Source organism: Procambarus clarkii, chromosome 11 (genome assembly GCF_040958095.1).
Source record: "Procambarus clarkii isolate CNS0578487 chromosome 11, FALCON_Pclarkii_2.0, whole genome shotgun sequence".
Classification (NCBI taxonomy): domain Eukaryota; kingdom Metazoa; phylum Arthropoda; class Malacostraca; order Decapoda; family Cambaridae; genus Procambarus; species Procambarus clarkii.
The window spans coordinates 39,266,483-39,286,307 of record NC_091160.1 but is presented as its reverse complement, the minus strand read 5'-3'; the positions used below and the strand labels follow the sequence as shown (position 1 = coordinate 39,286,307).

The following is a 19,825-nucleotide window of genomic DNA, read 5'->3' as shown; positions in this document are numbered from 1 at the left end:
TGCAGAAGAGCGCTGCTGCAGGTGATGGTGGTCACTACCATGCTCTACCCAAAATATAATATTTACCTGTAAAGGAACTTGTGCTCTATTTTTCACTTGTCTTTCCAATGAAAATCCATAATCACTACTGAAGGTTTGTGTAGATCAAATAAAACAGCTGTACACATTAGTATATCAGTATGAGAATAACACTGCATCTTTGTATATTTTGCATACTCTTGTTACCTTAAAAAAAGCATACAAAAATGGTACTTGTCATAAATATAATAATAATACTGTCAACTTTTTATATTGAAATTCATCATCAGATATAACTCATGACAGGTTCCCACTTTCAACATGTACTACATTTGGTGTGATACTTGTGAAGGAATTTATTAATAACCCTTACAAGATGAATATAACACATTACTAAGAATCAAGTATTCAAAGATTCAGTTCCCCGCATCCCAGTGTAAATTGGTCAAACCAGAGTGAGCAAATATAAACATTCAGATTTCACAATTTCGGTATCGTAGTTCAGTTTTGCATCACTACAGGAAATACTGCAGGTATTATGTAGATCAAATAAAACATCATTGTTTTATATGATGTACATTTATTTTATTTTATTTTATATAAATGGAAGTATATCAGTAAGAGAATAACACTACACTGTGTTACAGTGCACAGTAACAGGGTCACTGCTTGCTCCAGTACTTTTTCTCATCCTCATATTGGGCATAGACAGGGACACAATCTACAGTACTGTATCATCCTTTGCAAATGACACTAGGATTTTTATGACAGTAGACAACATAGAGGACAGAGTAAACCTACAATAAGATGTAAATCAGGTCTTTCGATGGGCTACAGAAAATAATATGGTATTTAATGAAGATAAATTCACGCTTCTGCGCTATGGAAAAAGTTAAAATATAAAAACGAAAACACGTACAAAAACACAGTCAAATCATAGCAAAGAATGAAAAAGCAATGTAAAGGATCTGGGTGTACTCATGTCGGAAGACCTTACCTTTAGAGAACACAATAAAGTAGCCGTTAACACTGCAAGAAAAATGACAGGTTGGATAACAAAAACTTTTCAAACTTGAGATGCTATACCAATGATGATACTTTTCAAGATGCTAGTGCTCTTTAGAGTGGAATAATGTTGCACAATGACAACCCCCTTTCAAAGCTGGAGAAATTGCTGACCTGGAGAGAGTGCAAAGATCCTTTACTGCTTGAATCCACCCAGTAAAACATCTAAACTATTGGGACTGACTAAAATGCCTAAATCTGTCTTCTCTTGAGTGCAGGCAGGAGAGATACATAATAATTTACACATGGACAATACTAGAGGGGCTGGTCCCAAACCTGCACACATAAATAACACTACACAAGACCAGAAGGCATGGCAGGATGTGCAGAATACCCCATTGAAAAGCAGAGGTACAATAGGTACTCAGAGAGAACTCTATCAACATCAGAGGCCCGAGACTGTTCAACACGCTTCTACTACACATATGGGGCATAACTGGATGAACCCCTCACAGTGTTCAAGAGAGAGAGAGCTGGATAAACACCTTCAATGGATACATGATCAACCAGACTGCGATTCATACGTCACGCTGCAAGCAGTCGTGTCCAACAGCCTGGCTGACCAGTCCAGCAACAAGGAGGCTTGGTTGTTTTCAAATTCCCAATTCCGGTTATTTAATCTCAGGTATTTGTTGTTACCAGCTTTATAAACACTGCAAATTGACTTCCAGATGGATACTGATCAAGAACAGAGCCAATCCATGACAAAAGCATTGAAAGAAGCATGTATGAGGTAAACGTTATCGAGTGTTCATCGAAAGTACAGAAAAGTAAGACTTATATGTTCCTATATGCAAATATCCCTTTACAGCATTCCATTGCAAACAATTTGTTACCAAATTGAACGACATAGTGCGAAATTGAGGCGAGAAAGCTGAAAAGAGAATACACAATGGAGCTGTAAGCTCTCAGGCAACGCTCAGGCTACCTTGCAGTGCACTGCAGGTCTAAGGTATGGGAAAGTGAGACTTAAATGTTCTTATATGCACAGATTCATTTAGAGGATTTTATTGCGAACAATTTGATACCAAATTGAGCAACATAGCACGAAAATTGAGGTGAGAAAGCTGAAAAAGGGTATAAACATTGGAGAGTTGTATTGAGCTCACAGACAATGCTCAGGCTACCTTGTGGTGTGCGGCGAGTCTAAAGTATAGGAAAGTGAGACTTATATGTTCTTATATGCAAATATCCCTTTACAGCATTCCATTGCGAACAATTTGATACCAAATTGAATGATGTAGCATGAAAATTGATGAGAAAGCTTCAAAGAGAATAAACATTGGAGTGAGGTTTTGTGCTCATGGGCAATGCTCGGCCAACCTACCGACCAACCTCGGTAACCTTGCGGTGTAATTACCTAAGTGTAGTTACAAGATGAGAGCCACGTTCGTGGTGTCCCGTCTTCCCAGCACTCTTTGTCATATAACACTTTGAAATGACTGATGATTTTGGCCTTCACCATCTTCATACTCAACTTGTTCCAACCGTCTATCACTGTTTGCAAAAGTGAATTCTTATACAGTACAGGTATTTCTTTGACAGCTTTGTTTAATTAGTTTAAATCTATGACCTCTTGTACTTGAAGTTAAAGGCCTCAGGAAATCTTCCCTATCAACTTTATTGATTCCTGTTACTATTTTGTACATAGTGATCATATCGCCTCTTTTTCTTCTATCTTCTAGTATTGGCATATTTAATGCCTCTTAACCTCTTCTCGTAGCTCTTGTCCTTCAGTTCTGGGAGTCACTTATTGGCAAGTCTTTGCACTTTTTCCAGTTTGTTGATGTGCTTCTTAAGATATGGGCACCATACAACCGCTGCATATTCCAGCTTTGGTCTAACAAAAATCGTGAACAATTTCTTTAGTATTTTTCCATCCATGTACTGTACTGTATTTAAAAAGCAATTCTGAAGTTAGAAAGTGTAGCATAGGCCCCTCACACAAAGTTCTTTATGTGGTCCTCAGGTGATAGCTTTCTATCTAGAACCACTCCTAGATCTCTTTATCAGAATTCTTAAAGATTTGAGTGGCGGGTCGCCTGCTGGGCCAGCAAAAGTGTTAAGTAGCCAGTAAAAACGTTACATTCTAAGAAGAGCTTTCTCAGACTTGAGAGAAAATACAAAACAAGAAGAGAGCTGTATAGGTAGATGGGGGGGGGGGGGATAGGACAAGTAGGTGAAGAGTGTTAGGACTTGTTAGGTTAGGGTTGTTAGGTCTGCTGTATTATCACATCCAATATTTCTTTATTGAGGTTCAAGTATTGGATGACAGATGTACAGGAAAGGACTGGCAGTACAGTACTGTACCATTTATTTTGTTAAAAAAAAAAAAAAATGTAATGTATGTAACCTTTTCTTCAAACACTGAATACTCTCCTCAGGTATGTCCTTGATTGGACATTCACTTCAAATTAGCTTTGAAATTTCTGTTAGGTTGTAAAGATAAATTCTACATATGTACAATCATTCTCTGTCTGAGTAACTGCAAGTAACTGATCACAAATGATGTGATTAATGAAGAAATAATACAAGATTAAACAAATTGATATGCATAGCACCTCTCATAGCACACAGATTTTATTTTATTAACTTAGGTAATTACAGTAAATACAGTAATAAAAATACTGTAGGTAAAACGAAGTCAAAATTTTCTGCCAATAAAACAATATAAATCATCAGAAGAGAGCTGATGATGGATGTGACACGCGACATCATGGATATTACTGATGTAACAGGTAACACCAAAGCCATACTCAATATTCAAGTTCCTGTCGCCAATTTTGAGACCAGAATTACTTTTTTTTTATTCTAATGCAATGAATCCCAACATATTTTATTTATTATGCTAACTAATGACCATTCCCAGGATGCAACCCACACCAGCCATCTAATGCTCAGGTACCTATTTACTGATACGTGGGGGAGGAATGAGGTGGAAGAACACTGTTTGCCATTTGTTGCAACCACACACACAGCCTCCAATTTTACCATGATCGTTCACCCACATGAATCCTGGGTTCTACCCATCCACCATGGGTAGAACCCATGCTGCCACCTTGGTCATGGCCTATTGCTCTTAATGCCATTACCCCACACCACCCACCTCCCATGTTGTTTGAATTAACTTATAATGGAATTTAGGCACTGGTCGACGACCGGGCCGCGGGGAAGCTAAGCCCCGGAAGCACCTCAAGGTAAGGTAGGCCTGGGGCAAGGTATTGGAATTGGTTCAGTTATTCTGCATCATGTGTGTGTGTTTGAGAGGTATGAGCCTCTACAGTCTGCTTTACTGAGAGAATGCCAAGAGGTGACTGTAGGACTTGTTTCCCTTTGTTCTTTTTTTAGCCTACAGCTTTAAAGCTATGTTATTGTTAGCTGTGTTAGCTGTTGAGGTGGACCAAAGAGCTGAAGCTCAACCCCCGCAAGCACAACTAGGTGAGTACACATATATCCAGTCAGTACTGATTGATTATCTACAATTTAAATTTTAGTCAAGAGAGTATTTTAACTAAATAATTTTATCGCAGAAGGAGAAGGCATAAACATAATTAATATTTAGATACAGTTTCTATTACAATACAAAGAAAAAATACTTATCTGGAAAGGATGATTTGTAGAACATTAAAAAATTTTCACTTTCTTTCACTTTATTTTTTTTGCTGGAACTGCTGCATTATTTCACTTTCTTTCACTTTTTTTCTTGCTGGATGCATTATTCAGTTACTTTATAAAGGTCAGGGGTGTTGGAATACTGTTCACTTCATTCTCAACTCGCAATCAGAAATCCCGGGATCGATTCCCAGGCGGGACAGAAATGGTTGGACATGTTTCCTATTCACCTGATGCCTCTTTTCACCTAGCAAAAAATAAATATCTAGCAGTTAGGCAACTGTTGTGGGGGTTGTATCCTGGGAAGGTCAATTGTTCAACCTTGGGGACACCTCAATACAAGTCTATACACAGTACACAACAAAGATAAGGTCAAGGTATTCTCAACAGTATATTCTAGAGAGCGTCTGGGAGCCTCTCGGACGTAGGTTCGAACCCTCATCATGGCCCTTGTGGATTTGTTCAGTATATTCTAGTATATATAACTGAACTATGATACTAACCAAGAAAAGTAAAGCAGACAGTGGATAATGATCAAATTAACTAGTAAATCCTGATGAAGAGCTCATTCCTGTGCACTACATCTCTGGTCAACAAACAATAGTTGACCACCATGGTGTTGGTCAAGACAATGCATGCAGACCGTATTACTATAAAAAAAAACTAGCTAACCAAAGTACCAACATAGCAAAGAACTACTGCTATGGTATTGACAAGAATATAATGGCTAAACATGGTATACTAGCTGGTAAAATTATATGGTGCAGTACTGCCAAGAAAATTATGGCTACCAATGGGTACTAAGAAATAAATTGTTATTAACTGTTATGTTGGCAACAAAATACTGTGTAATATACATGGTACTAACCCAAATATGATTAACCATGATATTGGCTATGATAGGTTTTCTGACTACTGACCAACAAATGAAAAAAGTATCAATTATTGCGAGAATCTTTGAGATACTAACAACACACTATAGTACTATAGTTAACATTTATACTACAGTACTTTAATAACTGTACTATAGTTACAGCCATGTACTAACAAACACGAGAAGCCTACCATGGGACTAACCTTGGTACTTTGTTAACGTGATTAACACGTTACGTTAGTAGATAACGTGATTGAGATCAACCATTCTACTATACATAACACTAAAAATGTCAAATACAGCACTGTACATTTACTATCCCTATCATGACACTGCTTGATACTTGCTTGGTGGGGTTCTGAGAGTTCTTCTACTCCCCAAGCCCGGCCTGGCCCGAGGCCAGGCTTGACTTGTGAGAGACTGCAGCAAGTGTTGAAGTGTCCTGCAGCCCATCACAGAATGATCCCATTATCTCGAGTTAGAACTTTCAAAAATGGAATGCAAACACAATATTGTAAAAAAAAACTTCGTAACAAGGTAGCCTACATTAGAACAAAAATTCCTTTATTTTTAAAAAGTTTATTTACAATTGTACAGAACTATAAACTTTAAAATGTAAATCTTTCTCACAATAAAAGACAATGTATATTGCTAACATATCTCCAAAAACATTCCTCTTCATATAAAATAATGATTTCCAAGTATACTGCAGAACTGCCATGAGTTACTGTAATTATGGTATTTTGCCACACTATATACAGCACAGCATAGGAGTCCATTATTAAAAATAAAATAAAATACTCTAGCAATGGCTAAAGAATTCCTAAAAAAAAATGAACTTACATAACACATTTTATATATGATACTGTAGTGTTTTGACAGCAAATTCAATAAAATTATCTACATACCTGCATTTGAAAAGGTTTAATCAATGCTAAGTAGCCCATTATCATACCATGAAAATTAAACAGGTGTTGAAATCATTGCTTTTCAGATCTTTCTAAAGTTAATTTTGGAATTTACAAATTAAATTATGTGAACGTTTAAACAAAGGGGGCAAAAGCTGCATTGCCACACTAAAATATTGTGAAGTTTCATAAATAGAGGCAGGACGGTGTTGTTATTAAGACAAATGAAATTATTTTGTTAGATCTGATCACGATGTCTAGTTCTTGTGTGGCGGTCAAGATCTGATTTCTGAAGAGCGGCGTAAGTACAATAACTACACTTGTATGGTCTCTCCCCAGTGTGACTTCGTATGTGGCGGACTAGACTTCCTCTTGAGGTCATTTTCTGCTCGCAGTATGGACATTGGAACAGTCTTTTAAACAGTTCAATAGCTGATATTTCCTGGCCTCTCGAGTAACCCTGAAGTCTCGACGGATCTACCAATCTCGAATATGAGGGTGGCAGAATTTGTGACTCTGAGGATCGGGAAAACATCTGCTGTGATTGACCAGATCTCGGATGGGACTCCTCAGATTGCAAGTTCTGCCATGCTTGCTGTTGGGAAGAGCAGGCCGGTCGACACTCAGGCATGTCACAGAGCTGCAAGGGAAAGCAGAGAGGGGTCATAGGGTATCGATTCACTACCCTAATAGAGAGGGCCTGATTGAGAGAAGTTTCAATTTCTATTATTTTTCATTTAATAAATGACCCTTCAGTTTTCCATTAATGTCTTTTATTTCAAACACTGTCAAATTTTGTACATGAATAATGCTCTTCCATTCACAACATAAAATAACTAAAAATGTTCATATTTAAAAACAAAGTACATTTCAATGATTTCATATTATATTATCTTTAGTTTACGCATAATTTTCTTGAAAATATTAATCATGGATAAAAACCTAGTCTTTTGACTGACAGTGTTGGTTCAAGAAATTCTAAGAACTCGTTCCTTGATTTCCAATAGTTATCACTTCTGTTTATTAAACTTTGCACTCTGTTTGTCAGCCATGTTTCACATCAACATACCAATACAACTTGGTTAAATATCAAGTGTTTTTTGTCTGCCACAGGTCATCACTGCCTAGCGACGCGGTGCTTGAGGTAGTGGAGGAGAACGGCTGGTTAGGTAAGCTTGAGGTGGAAAGTTCAAAGCAGTAGTAAGGTGTTGGGCTACAACCAGTTGGTGTTGATGTGTGTGCCGTGATGTGAGGTGCCTATCCAGATCAGACTTCTGGATAGCAGCATAAGGGCACTTGGGGCAACGGTACGGTCTCTCCCCAGTGTGCATCCTCAAGTGGCGGATCAGACTGTCCTTCCTGCGGGCACGGTAGGTACATAGTGGACAGCGGTATGGCTTTTCGGTAGTTGCCGAGTCATTCTTAGCTGCCTCTTCTTGAAGTACCATACTCCATCGAACACCTGAGGTATGCCTGCCAACATCACCTAGGGTACCATCACCGCTGCCAACACCACCACTCTGCTGTGGACAAGAGCACACTGTCAGACTCCCTCACTGCATCCTATGTACCACCATTTGTTCTCTACATTATTCCTGAATTTCTTTGATGATTTGTTATGTGATTCTACCTTAAGGCTAGAGCTATGAAGTAGTCTCGTCTCCTCTCCCCTCTCGAGTGTTCAAAAATTCAACCGTCCAAAAGAAAATATCCAAATACAACTGCGTTTATCCCTATTCTTTGCACTGAAGTCAAATAAAAATATGCTTAAACTCTATAAAGTAAATACTTCCTGATGTCACTGCACACCCATTATATCAATAAGATATACACAAATTTAGAAAAGATGCACATTGGAAAAATTAAACATTCATTCATTTGAAAAAACATTTCAGACAACTCATACATACAAGTTTTAAAAGACAGTTCATTTGCATAGAAATTAAAGGTTTTAGATATACAGAGAAACCTTTAATGTCCAATTACATGTTCTATTTAAAGTACAGTATAAAGTTTTATTATAAAACTGGAAGTAGGAAGGAATGAATGGACCAATATAGTTTTTTTTATTTTAAATATAGAGTTTTAGCAATACTGTATAATAAAAACAATTTTACCCGAGCAAATCAAAATAAACCAAAGGAAACCAGAGGATGAGTGCTGTGCGCGTGATGGTCGCTTTCAACACATGCAACACTTTTGCTAAGGAGAGCAATGTTGTCCACACTCAAAACATTCATAAATTTAACCGAATATGAAATACTGACAAATTCAGTATTGGATACATATGCATGTCCTTTGTAATTTGTCCTTCAATTGATTATGGCATTAAAAACTTGTATGGACTTTCCTAGCTGCCATCACTACGGGCTCACCATAGCCCGTGCTACTTGAAACTTTGTTCCAAGTAGCGAATCTTTAACAACAACAGCTGCCATCAATAACTTTAAATTCCTTAGCGAATAATTTGAAATGGAGCAACTTAGTTTATTACACAGTATTCTAAGATTACGATATTTGTGAAAATAAAAAATAAATGCAGTATGGTAAAATTTTGCAACAGGGAGCCTAGTACCAGTTATTCAGTACTTTGTGTGGCTAAAATATGTTATTAAAATACTGTAGTGCACTATATTAAAAAAAAACAGTATGTAGGTGGCATTCGTAGCCATTCCTGCATTTGTTAATGCGATAGTAAATTTAGGGCATGTATGTCTTCTAAAAATTCAAGAAGTACCTGTAATTGTGGATCATTTCAAAGAATGGCCTCTACGGTTATGCTTTGTACTCCAATTGTTTCTCTTTCTTAAAATGTACTTCCGCCACCCTACAGGTACATATTCAGCAGAGAATGGTGCACAATCCCTCACAATGAGGAGGTCCCTTCATTACATGCCTGTGAGGATTCCATGCCCAATTTTTAGCCTGGCAAGAAAACTTTCACTGTACCTGTTGGGTTGAGGTGAGGACGACAACTTGGATAATATAGACTCATCATCGCAGAGAGTTAGAGCTTGTGTTTGGAGCTGAGAATCAAGGCTGGGTGTAAATGAAAATTGACTGAATATTTTGTAACACGGTGAAACTGCTCTGTTTTGTTATAATTTAGTGGTACGATCTGTTCAAAACTTGTCTTCAAAACAAAAACATTTATTAATTTATACCACAGTTGTTCCCCATATATGAATAAAATGTGCAGTACTGTACTTTAATTAAAAATAACTCACAACCGATGACATTGACGCTTATCTTAAAAATAATCTCCCTCACTTCTAATTTTGAAAGTGTGTCTCAAGTCTAATCATAGAGATAAAGGGTTCATTTTCAACAACCTGGCTGCAATGACTGTTATTTGTATATTATAGATTCAACCTTTATATTCTTGGATATAACAACAGCCAAGGCTGCTCATATTACTGCAGTGCAAATCAGACAAATGTGAAGACTATGTTTTGTGCACAACATGCGTATCAGTGACTTCTCTTATTTTGAATCTTTCTGCCATTCCAAAATAAATCAAGAATTTTATAGGAGCAAGTCAAATACTGTATCAAATTAAAAATATATTACAGAAGTAAATTAACAAACTGTTTTTTAGCAACGAAAAACAGCAATGCTTTTTTTTTCTAAATTCTCCATAATGATGTTAAAATATATTATACTGTATATACACATACACACACACATACTGTACACACACACACACACGCACACACATACTGTACACACACACACACACACACAGTATATATAAAAAACAAAAACTCCTCATCCCTGAAGGATTTGAACCCAGACAGCCAGGGTTCCATGCACCTTAGTGTATCCAGTACTATACCACTAGACCACACTGACTGTACAAAAAAGTTGGAAGTCGTGAGACCCTTAACCCAACCCCCTAGCAGTATAGTACTGGATACACTAAGGTGCATTAAGCCCTGGCAGTCTGGAATCGAATCCTTCAGGGGTCCAATATTTGGTTGCTATTGGCTTGGGGACCATTCAAGCTTCTTTGCATATAAATTTGCAACAATCACAAAAACACTGATCCAAGTATGTTGTGGAAAAACACATATGAAGAATTAGAGAATGCCGAACACGTTTTTGGCTCAATTCACCTTCATGAGAGTAAGATAGAGAGATGTGTCTCTCTATCTTGCTCTCATGAAGGTGAATTGAATCAAAAACATGTTCAGCATTCTCTAATTCTACACATGTGGTTTTTCCTCACACACACAATTATATATATATATTTTTTTTCCCCAGTTTCTTTCATTGAGAATGACACATACATACTGTTCAGTATTCATACGAGTTTAAGCATATTTTCTAAACATTTACCCCTAGTCATTGCTGAGTCGGATACTGGCCAGTTTTATGCCTTGAAGACAGTTGTATGGTGTAATGTAAAGCTACTGCATGGCCTGTTACAACATTAATTTTCTTATTCACTCCAAATCATGAATTAAAACTCGCATTCCCATTTAAATCTATTAACAGAATTTACTTTGCAAATTTGCAAGACTTACAACTAAATGTCACTATTGGGTGGACTGGTATATGAAGGTGTGGAATCGGTCAAGATACTGGTGCTCACACTCTGACGAGCATGTGAACTTTGCCAGGCAGTGGTAGCTGGTTGAGTGTACGTGAGATTTGATACATTAGAGAGAACATTGGAAATGCAGGAGGTTGGAGCAAGTCCTGGCCAATTTGCCACTGCATCCTTGTGTCGACGCCGAATATGTTTATCTACATCAGATTTTTGTATTGCTCTGTAAGGACAATATGAGCATTTGAAAGGTCTTTCACCAGTATGGGTACGAATGTGGCGAGCTAAGCTATCGCGTGTGGTGGCACGGTATGGACACAGAGGACACAAGTGGGGGCGATCAGAAGTTACTGGGGCTCCTCCACTATGGAGCTGAGACCCCCCTAGTCGGTGGGGAGGGCGAGGTGGAGGCGCAGAGCTGGTCAAACGAGCGACAAGACTTTCCGAGAGACTTTCCCACGCCCGCCGCGCCAAGTCTGGGCCTTGCAACTGCAAAGGAAACAAAAAACGCGTCGTGAGTTGCAGTGCTACAGGCCCTGGCCGGCGGGAAGTGGGTGTTAGTGAGGTGCCTTAGAGACAAGCCAGGAGGAGGGTTGTGGTAAAGGCAAATGTCCAGCTAAGATAAAGTGGAAACATAATAAATGCAGTGTTAGGATATTCGCAACAGCTGGGGTATTAGGTTCTTCAGATGCGACAAACCTAAACATGCTATACTGTATAGATAGCTTTATGAAGAAATGTGAAAATACTAAAGCATTAATGCAGGAAGTAAATGGAAGCCCCAAAGCTAGAGATGATTACTGCATGCTCAAGTAAAACTTATGAGATCCTGAGAACAGAAACAAGGGGAAACAGGAATAAAAGAATGCTTCCTAAAAGCAAAATAGAATTATACAAGACTGAGGAAAACAGACAGTAGTGGTTCACTTGTGTGGTTGTCTCTAGACAGGGGACCAAGATTAAGACCCGAGGACTAACCCTCTACAAGTCCCATCTTCTTAAAAGTTCACTTCAGACATTAACACTGCCAATTAACATTAGTTCTTACTGTGTAATCACTGCATCTTGTAATGTTTCTTGGTTTAACTATTTTTTCCACATAATATGCACATTAATTTAAATACATTTGAACACAGTACACAGTAACACTACATTTGTACTTTAGATTGAATATAAATTCAAAATCAGTGGCAGAAGTGGCCATAACATTAACTTCTTCACACAGTTGGTCCTCGAGTTAATCTAGTCAGCCAATCTGAATACTGTACAGTACAGTATCTTGATTTCCCCATTGAGCAATTGTATCAGCATCCCTTTGCTAAATTTTCATTAAGAAATGATGTTCAATGAAAGGGAAAGGTTCTTCCGTATGTAAATGAAGTAAGAAACAAATCTGAAATCTTGGGTCTTTTTCAGGGCAAAAGCATCAGCTCAGTAGCATGCTTGCTGCGAACATGTTTACGCAGATCAGTGGCCTGAATGGCAGCAAACGGGCAGAAATGGCACCGGTGTGGTCTGTGTCCCGTATGAGTGTGAAGATGGCGGACGAGCTTATCTCTAGCCACAGCCCGATACGGGCAATGTGGACAAGCATGGCGGCGTTCTCCACGATGATAGCGAAGATGTCGCTCCAAACTTGATGCCGAGCTGAGCGTCCGGCCGCAGAGCCCACATACCGTCCCCAGTAGCCTCCCCAGGCCCCGCTGCAATGGAAAGAGCCACGTCAGGTCACCTCTCCCTACTCTAGCCTTCACCATTTGCCCACACTTTGCCAAAAATATCTTATTTTGCTGAATAGCAAAACCCAGAATTTTCTTGGAAAACAAAAATAAAATACAGTATGTATAACAATGCCAAAAGCATAACGTGAAATATGAAAACTCAACCTCATCTCCCAAGATTTCCTTTTTAAACCCTACTTTTTTTCTGATTTCCCTGTACTATACATCAACAACAATAACAACAACAACAAAAAGTATAGGACTGGGCCCATATATGCGTAAGTATCTAATTACGAAAATGAAATTAAAACTCCAAGCGCTTTCCTGTTTCAACACATTATCAAGAATACAGGATTCCTTGATGATGTGTTTGAAACACGAAAATGTTTGGAATTTTCATTTCATCTTCCTAAGTGTATCCAAATCTGTATGATAAAAGATAAGCATAACCAAAATCTAATTTTTTTTATGATTATTCTTACATGCATACAATATATATATATATATATATATATATATATATATATATAAAACTGTATATATAGGACAAAACACTGACAACTGTATGAAAGTAAATATAATCCTGCCTCTTCAAACTCCATTAAGGAAACCCGAATTCCCAAAGCCTACAACTAGTCTACAAACCCTTAAATGATATTGCTTTAGTCTCAACACAATTCAGAATACTATGATGGAGTACAATGTACATAAAATCTATAGAACAAGGGAATGTTTTCGCATGTTACAACCATCACATAGAAGCAAAATACAGTACAGTACAATGATTAACATCATATCTGTTATGGTTCCGTACAATGATCACATCATATCTGTTATGGTTCCGTACAATGATCTAGTACCGTTCAGAAAAATGATACTCTAAAATGGTTCATGGTTTCTGGAAGGTAGTTTTGGTTCAAAAGCCAAGCATTGGGAGGCATACAATTGTCTCAATATTCGGTAAGCGGGTCTGAACTGCACAACGTAAATGCACAATGACATATCTGTAAAATGATTCTTTTTTCCTCACGTTCCAATGACCACATCACATATCTGGTCATTTGCAATACACACTTGTTATGCCTTATGATAGGGTTCAATTATTGCCTGAAAGCATTCAGTATAACTATAATATCTGCAAGCTCCAGTACAATGCTCATACTGAACTTGGAAGGGATCAGAATTACGATTAAAAGAATACAGCTCAGTACAACTCAGAATATTCAGTATAGTTTAGATACCCTGATGTTCACAGACAGTATTTCCTACAAGATTGCAAAATTACAAGTAGGATTTAGTATAATGACTGTAATATTAGAGATAAGATTTAGTCCAAAGAGTGTGATATTTGAGGTTTTGAGGCTTGTTATGTCTCATCTCTTTTCATGTGTTATTTTAAGTACTTGTAAAACTACTAAGGTTTTTTTTTTCACGCAATATATCCTCTTAAGAGGACATATAGTGTTAAAAAGAAGATATATTCCAACTACAGTATCTACAACTCAATATCTGAAGAAATAAATTGTGTTATTACATATTTGTAGTTACAGTAACTAGATGTAGTTACCTATGTACTGTACTGTAGTTACATAGTGGTTACACCACTATGCTAGTGGTGATGCCTCTCTACAAGATTAAAAAGCAAGTTGAAAGTTTTTAAAATGATGGTACTACAGTATTTATACATATGAAGATACTATGAAGATATCCTTAGGCAAAGACAGGAAACTAAGGGCATCCGAGTCAACGACAAATGCTGGGGGAGGAGAGGAATGTGCATAAGTGAAATTCCAGGCTCCTTAATTCAGTTTTATTAACAATTCCATTCCATTAAAATATTGTAAGGTGAATGCATGCTGGTAATTATCATGTATTGATGGCCACCCAACTGTGAATATTTCTATAAGGCAACACTATGTCTTCCGACCATGGTCTTACATTTAGGTTTATCGTTCATATCAAACGAAAGTGAAATCGAAATACATTACTGTATTACATAAACCCCATTAGGGGCCAAAAAAGTCAATGTTTCATAACTTATCTTTGGTCCAACTAAATAAAACGCAAGGTTATATGGCTATTATATTACAAAGCATGTGATTACTTTGACGTTATTTTAACTATATAAAAAGAAATATTTGCATAATGCATTCAGTTTTTTAATTATTGTTAAGATATGCTTTATTAAGAGCTACAGTAATTTATAAAATATCCCATTAACTCAAAAAAGCCCAACAAACAAAATGTATGAATCACAACAATTGTTAAGACTATACATTTAAAACATTGGCTTGTGTATGATACATGTAGAAAATTAAAAGCAAATTATTTTTTCATAACAAAATCCTTCTAAATTAAAATATCTCAAAATAAAGCTGCAGAATTTATACATTTAACATGAATAAAATATATGTAACAAATGTTTCTGCAAGTTTCTGGGACTTTGTGGTCAAGTAGAATACAGTTCATTCAACTTTACTGCAGAGACTGGAGTGATGGCAATCATGTCATTGTTATGATTATAGTAGTGGTGCAGGACCTTCATATTGTTTAGGTGGTTGATGTTGGATTTGATGGTGTAGATGTCTAGCACGAATGTGCCGATGGAGGGCACTTGAATCTGCCGAGCGGAAGGCACAGGATGGGCATGAATATGGCTTCTCTCCGGTATGTGTACGAAGATGCTTCTTCATGTCACCTCGGCGAAGGGCACGATAGGGACACCAGCCACATACAAAAGGCTTTATCCCACCCTCAATTGGTCTGCTTGTGCCCGCATCAGCATCGCTTATTCGACCCATGCACGAGGCTTGGTGATCGGTCAGCACCACCGATCCTGCTTGGAGTGTGCTGCCCCGTCGTACAGCTGCCATCACTGCCGCCAGGCCACCACGCGGCTGCAAGGAAACCACTACATCAGCACTGCAATCCCTCAAGCACACTGCCCACGAATACTCATGGATCACATATATTTCCACAATTACTTCCTCATTGTGGAGTCCTTTCCGATTCAGAATAGTTTGGCAGTTATCTTGTTTCCTGGTGGAACCTTATGCACAAGTGCCATTCACTTTTAATATTCCCTGCTGGTAAAACTGGTAACAAGATTTGGTTCATGTGATGCACTGTAAAGTTTATTCATGATGCCTGGGATGTTTCAGCATGGGAGGTTACAGAGCAATCTGCAGGCTGAGGAGGATGGGATTCTCCAGCAGGATGGGACAGGGAACGAGTGGGCTGAGAAGGATTAGAGGTGTGTGATGGCAAAGTCATAGGGGAATGACCAGATAATTGTAGTGAGGTTGTCGGAGACACCTTAGATTGTTGTGATGAAGTAGACTGAGCGGTAATTTTAGAAAGTTGCTTTGACAATGATTTTGGAGAGAGTTTGGAAAACTGTGTTGGTAAAGACTGGGGGGACAGCTTAGGGATCTGTGAAGAAGGCTGAGAGGACACACTGGCGGGCTGTAGTGGCAATGGTTGAATATCAGTGTACTTTATCTTGTGAACACCTAATAGATGTCTACGAAAGTTACTCTTGTCACCAGACATGTAGACACAGAAAGGACACTTAAAAGGCTTCTCGCCAGTGTGTGTCCTAATATGCTTGTCCAGATCGACACGGGATCGGGAACTGTAGTGGCAGTAGACACATGGGTAATGCCGCTCGGCTACAATGGAGCTGGTTATGCGGCCCTGGCCCAAGGTCCACCCTGAAGAGGGGCCAGCAACCACATCGCTAGATGACCAGATAGAAGGGGCGCAACTCATCAATCGGGTCGTCTCCACTGCAGCCGCCGTCAACGTCCCTGGCTCGCACTGCAACAGACAACCCGCCTGTCAACCAATACTGTACTTCATACCAAAACGCAGATCAACTTCACCTCCACCAACACCCACGCCATTAATTCAAAACAATATCACTATTTTTCTTTCCTAAACAAAGATAGCATAAAAAATGGAATTTATCTTTCTTCATGGATTGTGATAAATATATTTAATGTTTCCACTTTTCAAAAGCTCCTCATTTTCTTAATGAAGTTACAGTACTGTATTTATAAACTTGCTTTTATTTATTCCTCAAACTTATGATGGGTCAAGAGGACTAAGAAACGGAATGAAGTTTTGGACATGTCTTGTGCGGACATGCCTCTGCACATTGCTTTTGTGCGCCGCACGATAAGAGCAATGCGGACACTGGAAGGGTCTTTCCCCAGTATGTGTTCGGATGTGACGTGTTAGGTCCACTGACGATTTGAAGATGCGTCCACACAGCCCACACACCAGCTCACGACGCGGCCACCGTGCCTAGAACAAGACACGCCACCCTTAGTCATGCCCTCTCCCAATATGGTATCCATGCTATAGCTATACTTCCAGTAGCCCTACCATACACAAACTTTAACTTGCATTTACAATATAACTTAGTCTGTAAAGTTTATCCTTAAGAGGAGCAAAACTTTTAGCTGAAACATGCATAACAATTTCTAAAATATTGAAAACAGCACACAAAATGTTATCATAAATTAAGTTGATTTACTGAGTACTCGTGATATCACAAGCTGTAGCAAAATATTTATAAGAAGCTTGATTACTATTATGTCTCATCATGTTAAATTGGTTTTAACGCATGAAATACAATCTTTAAAGTTATGCGATAACAATACAGTACAAAATGAATAACTTTCTCTAGACATTTTGTATGGCTTTCAGAGGAATGTATGGTACAGCTTCACTGTCTGCTACACATAATTATCATTAACAATTCACTCTAGATGCTTGTAGTGTTAGAATGTACTGGTAATTTGTAATTTCCCATTTCTTTTGATTTCATATAGGTACTGTACTCTGGTCAATTTCCCATATTATAAGTTTGAAGAAACTTTAATTTACAGTACAATACTTTGAAAAATAATGAATTCATTCCAGCCCTCCTTCAAGTTTCAACTGCCCAATCACTTAAATTTCTCTAACAGAAATCAAAACCTACATCTCAATAATTAAATTGACTTTTTATCACTGATGCATACACTCCTTCCCTCCTAACCGCTTAATTAAGTAAAAGTAAAAATAATTATACAATACCATTATTCACACATAACTACTACATTTGCCAATGCAAGTCTTTCCTTACACCTATTCCATTAGTTACACATACATCCCGTGTAAAGTTTTTTTTTTTTTTTTTTTTTTTAGTTTCGTCAATGTTTACATTCTTGAAACAATGCCTACAGTCATACTTCCCTGGATCTTCCTTATAGCCTTACCAGTCAGACTCTAGACACTTGCAAGCTGCTACAGCATATAACCAATGCAATCCAGCTCATCTAGTACGGCATCAATCAACCATTAAAGACCTCAACATCCGTTCCAGCAATAATTATTCTTCGGTATGTATAAGATTAAAGTTTATTGGATCTCTAATGCTGACACAATATGTTTATGGCATTTTTATGTATTTATTTCACCCAAGGTTATTGACATAGCACCATGTGTGTGTGTGTTCACTGGACCCCATATTACTGGTACAGTGTTGTGTTTATATAAGACTTCATATTACTGCCAGTGTTGTTTATAGGACCCCATATTACCAACACAAGTGTTCTGTTTATAGGACCCCCATATTACTGTCACAATGTTGTGTCTATAAGACCCTGTATTACTGACAGAGTCGAGTGCACATGAGAACTGAAAATTATATGTAAAGTGGTGAGGAGCATTTTTTTTCGTTTGAAGCGTTATGGTAGTCAGCAGTAAGTGTGGGAGGCAGTGAGGGGCAGCTTACTATTGCCTCTCTCACAACTGATGGACAATCTTTAATAATTTTTCATTCATTACATACAATTAACCTCACCCACGCTATTTTATTCTAAAAAAAGCCTCTACTGTACAAGATTTTTTTAATGAGCTATATCAGCAAATTTATTCAATAAAAGAAGAGATTGGTGGGGTGTGTAATTACCTAAGTGTAGTTACAGGATGAGAGCTACGCTCGTGGTGTCCAGTCTTCCCCAGACTCTGTCATATAACGCTTTGAAATTACTGACAGTTTTGGCCTCCACCACCTTCTCACCTAACTTGTTTGACGTCACCGTCTACCACTATGTTTACAAAAGTGAATTTTCTTATACTGTATTACTTTGGCAGCTTTGTTTAGTTAGTTTAAATCTGTGACCTGTTGTTCAAGTTCCAGGTTTCAGGAATTCTTCCCTATTAATTTTATCGATTCCCGTTACTATTTTGAACGCAGTGATCATATTGCCTCTTTTTCTTCTATCTTCTAGTTTTGGCATATTTAATGCCTCTAACCTCTCCTCGTAGCTCTTGTCCTTCAGTTCTGGGAGCTGATTAGTGGCATGTCTTTGCAACTTTTACAGTTTGTTGATGTGCTTCTTAAGATGTGGGCACCATACAACCTCTGCATATTCCAGCTTTGGCCTAACAAAAGAAGTGAACAATTTCTTTAGTATTTTGCCATCCATGCATTTAAAAGCAATTCTGAAGTTAGAAAGTGTCACATAGGCCCCTTGCACAATGTTCTTTATATGATCCTAAGGTGATAGATTCCATCTAGAACCACCCGTAGATCTCTTTCTTTATCAATTTTTTTTAAAGATTTCTCACGTAATTTATAGGTTGTGAGGGGTCTATGTTCTCCTATTTCACATTCCATAACATAGCATTTACTTATATTAAATTCCATTTGCCAAGTAGTGCTCAATATACTTATTTTGTCCAGGTCTTCTTGAAGGGCATGACAATCATCTAAGGAACCTTATCTTCCCTGTTATCTTAGCATCATCAGCAAGCATGTCCATATAATTCTGTATTCCAAACACAAATTCTTTATTTGGTGTGGTGCGAAGCTGCTGCTACTGCAGAAGATACAGCAATTAACATTTTTTTTACTTCAATCTTCCCAGATAAAGTGTAAGCTACTTCACATTAAGTATTGTGAAGCATGGGAGAAAGTGTGTTCTTATTAAGGGAAAAATCCTAAATACTGTACTGTAATGTGTACATTTTACATTTATATATTTAATAGGTGTGTTTTATATGCATGGACTGCTAATCAGCT

At 37.9% G+C, this 19,825-nt stretch overlaps 1 protein-coding gene across 22 annotated transcripts in view; it reads right to left on the bottom strand.

Moving 5' to 3' along the window:
* LOC123758321 (longitudinals lacking protein, isoforms H/M/V) overlaps positions 1–19,825 on the bottom strand; it is a 191,001-nt gene that overhangs the window by 70,683 nt on the left and 100,493 nt on the right. For 2 of the 22 annotated variants that reach the window (XM_045742553.2, XM_045742554.2), the window contains exon 5: positions 14,544–16,566. The exons of 11 other annotated variants lie outside the window; for them this stretch is intronic. In XM_045742553.2, coding sequence (XP_045598509.1) covers positions 15,886–16,566 — 681 coding nt within the window. In that variant the 3' untranslated portion in view covers positions 14,544–15,885. 9 more of the 22 variants (XR_006772873.2, XM_069322666.1, XM_045742557.2 and 6 more) reach the window with 9 other exon arrangements.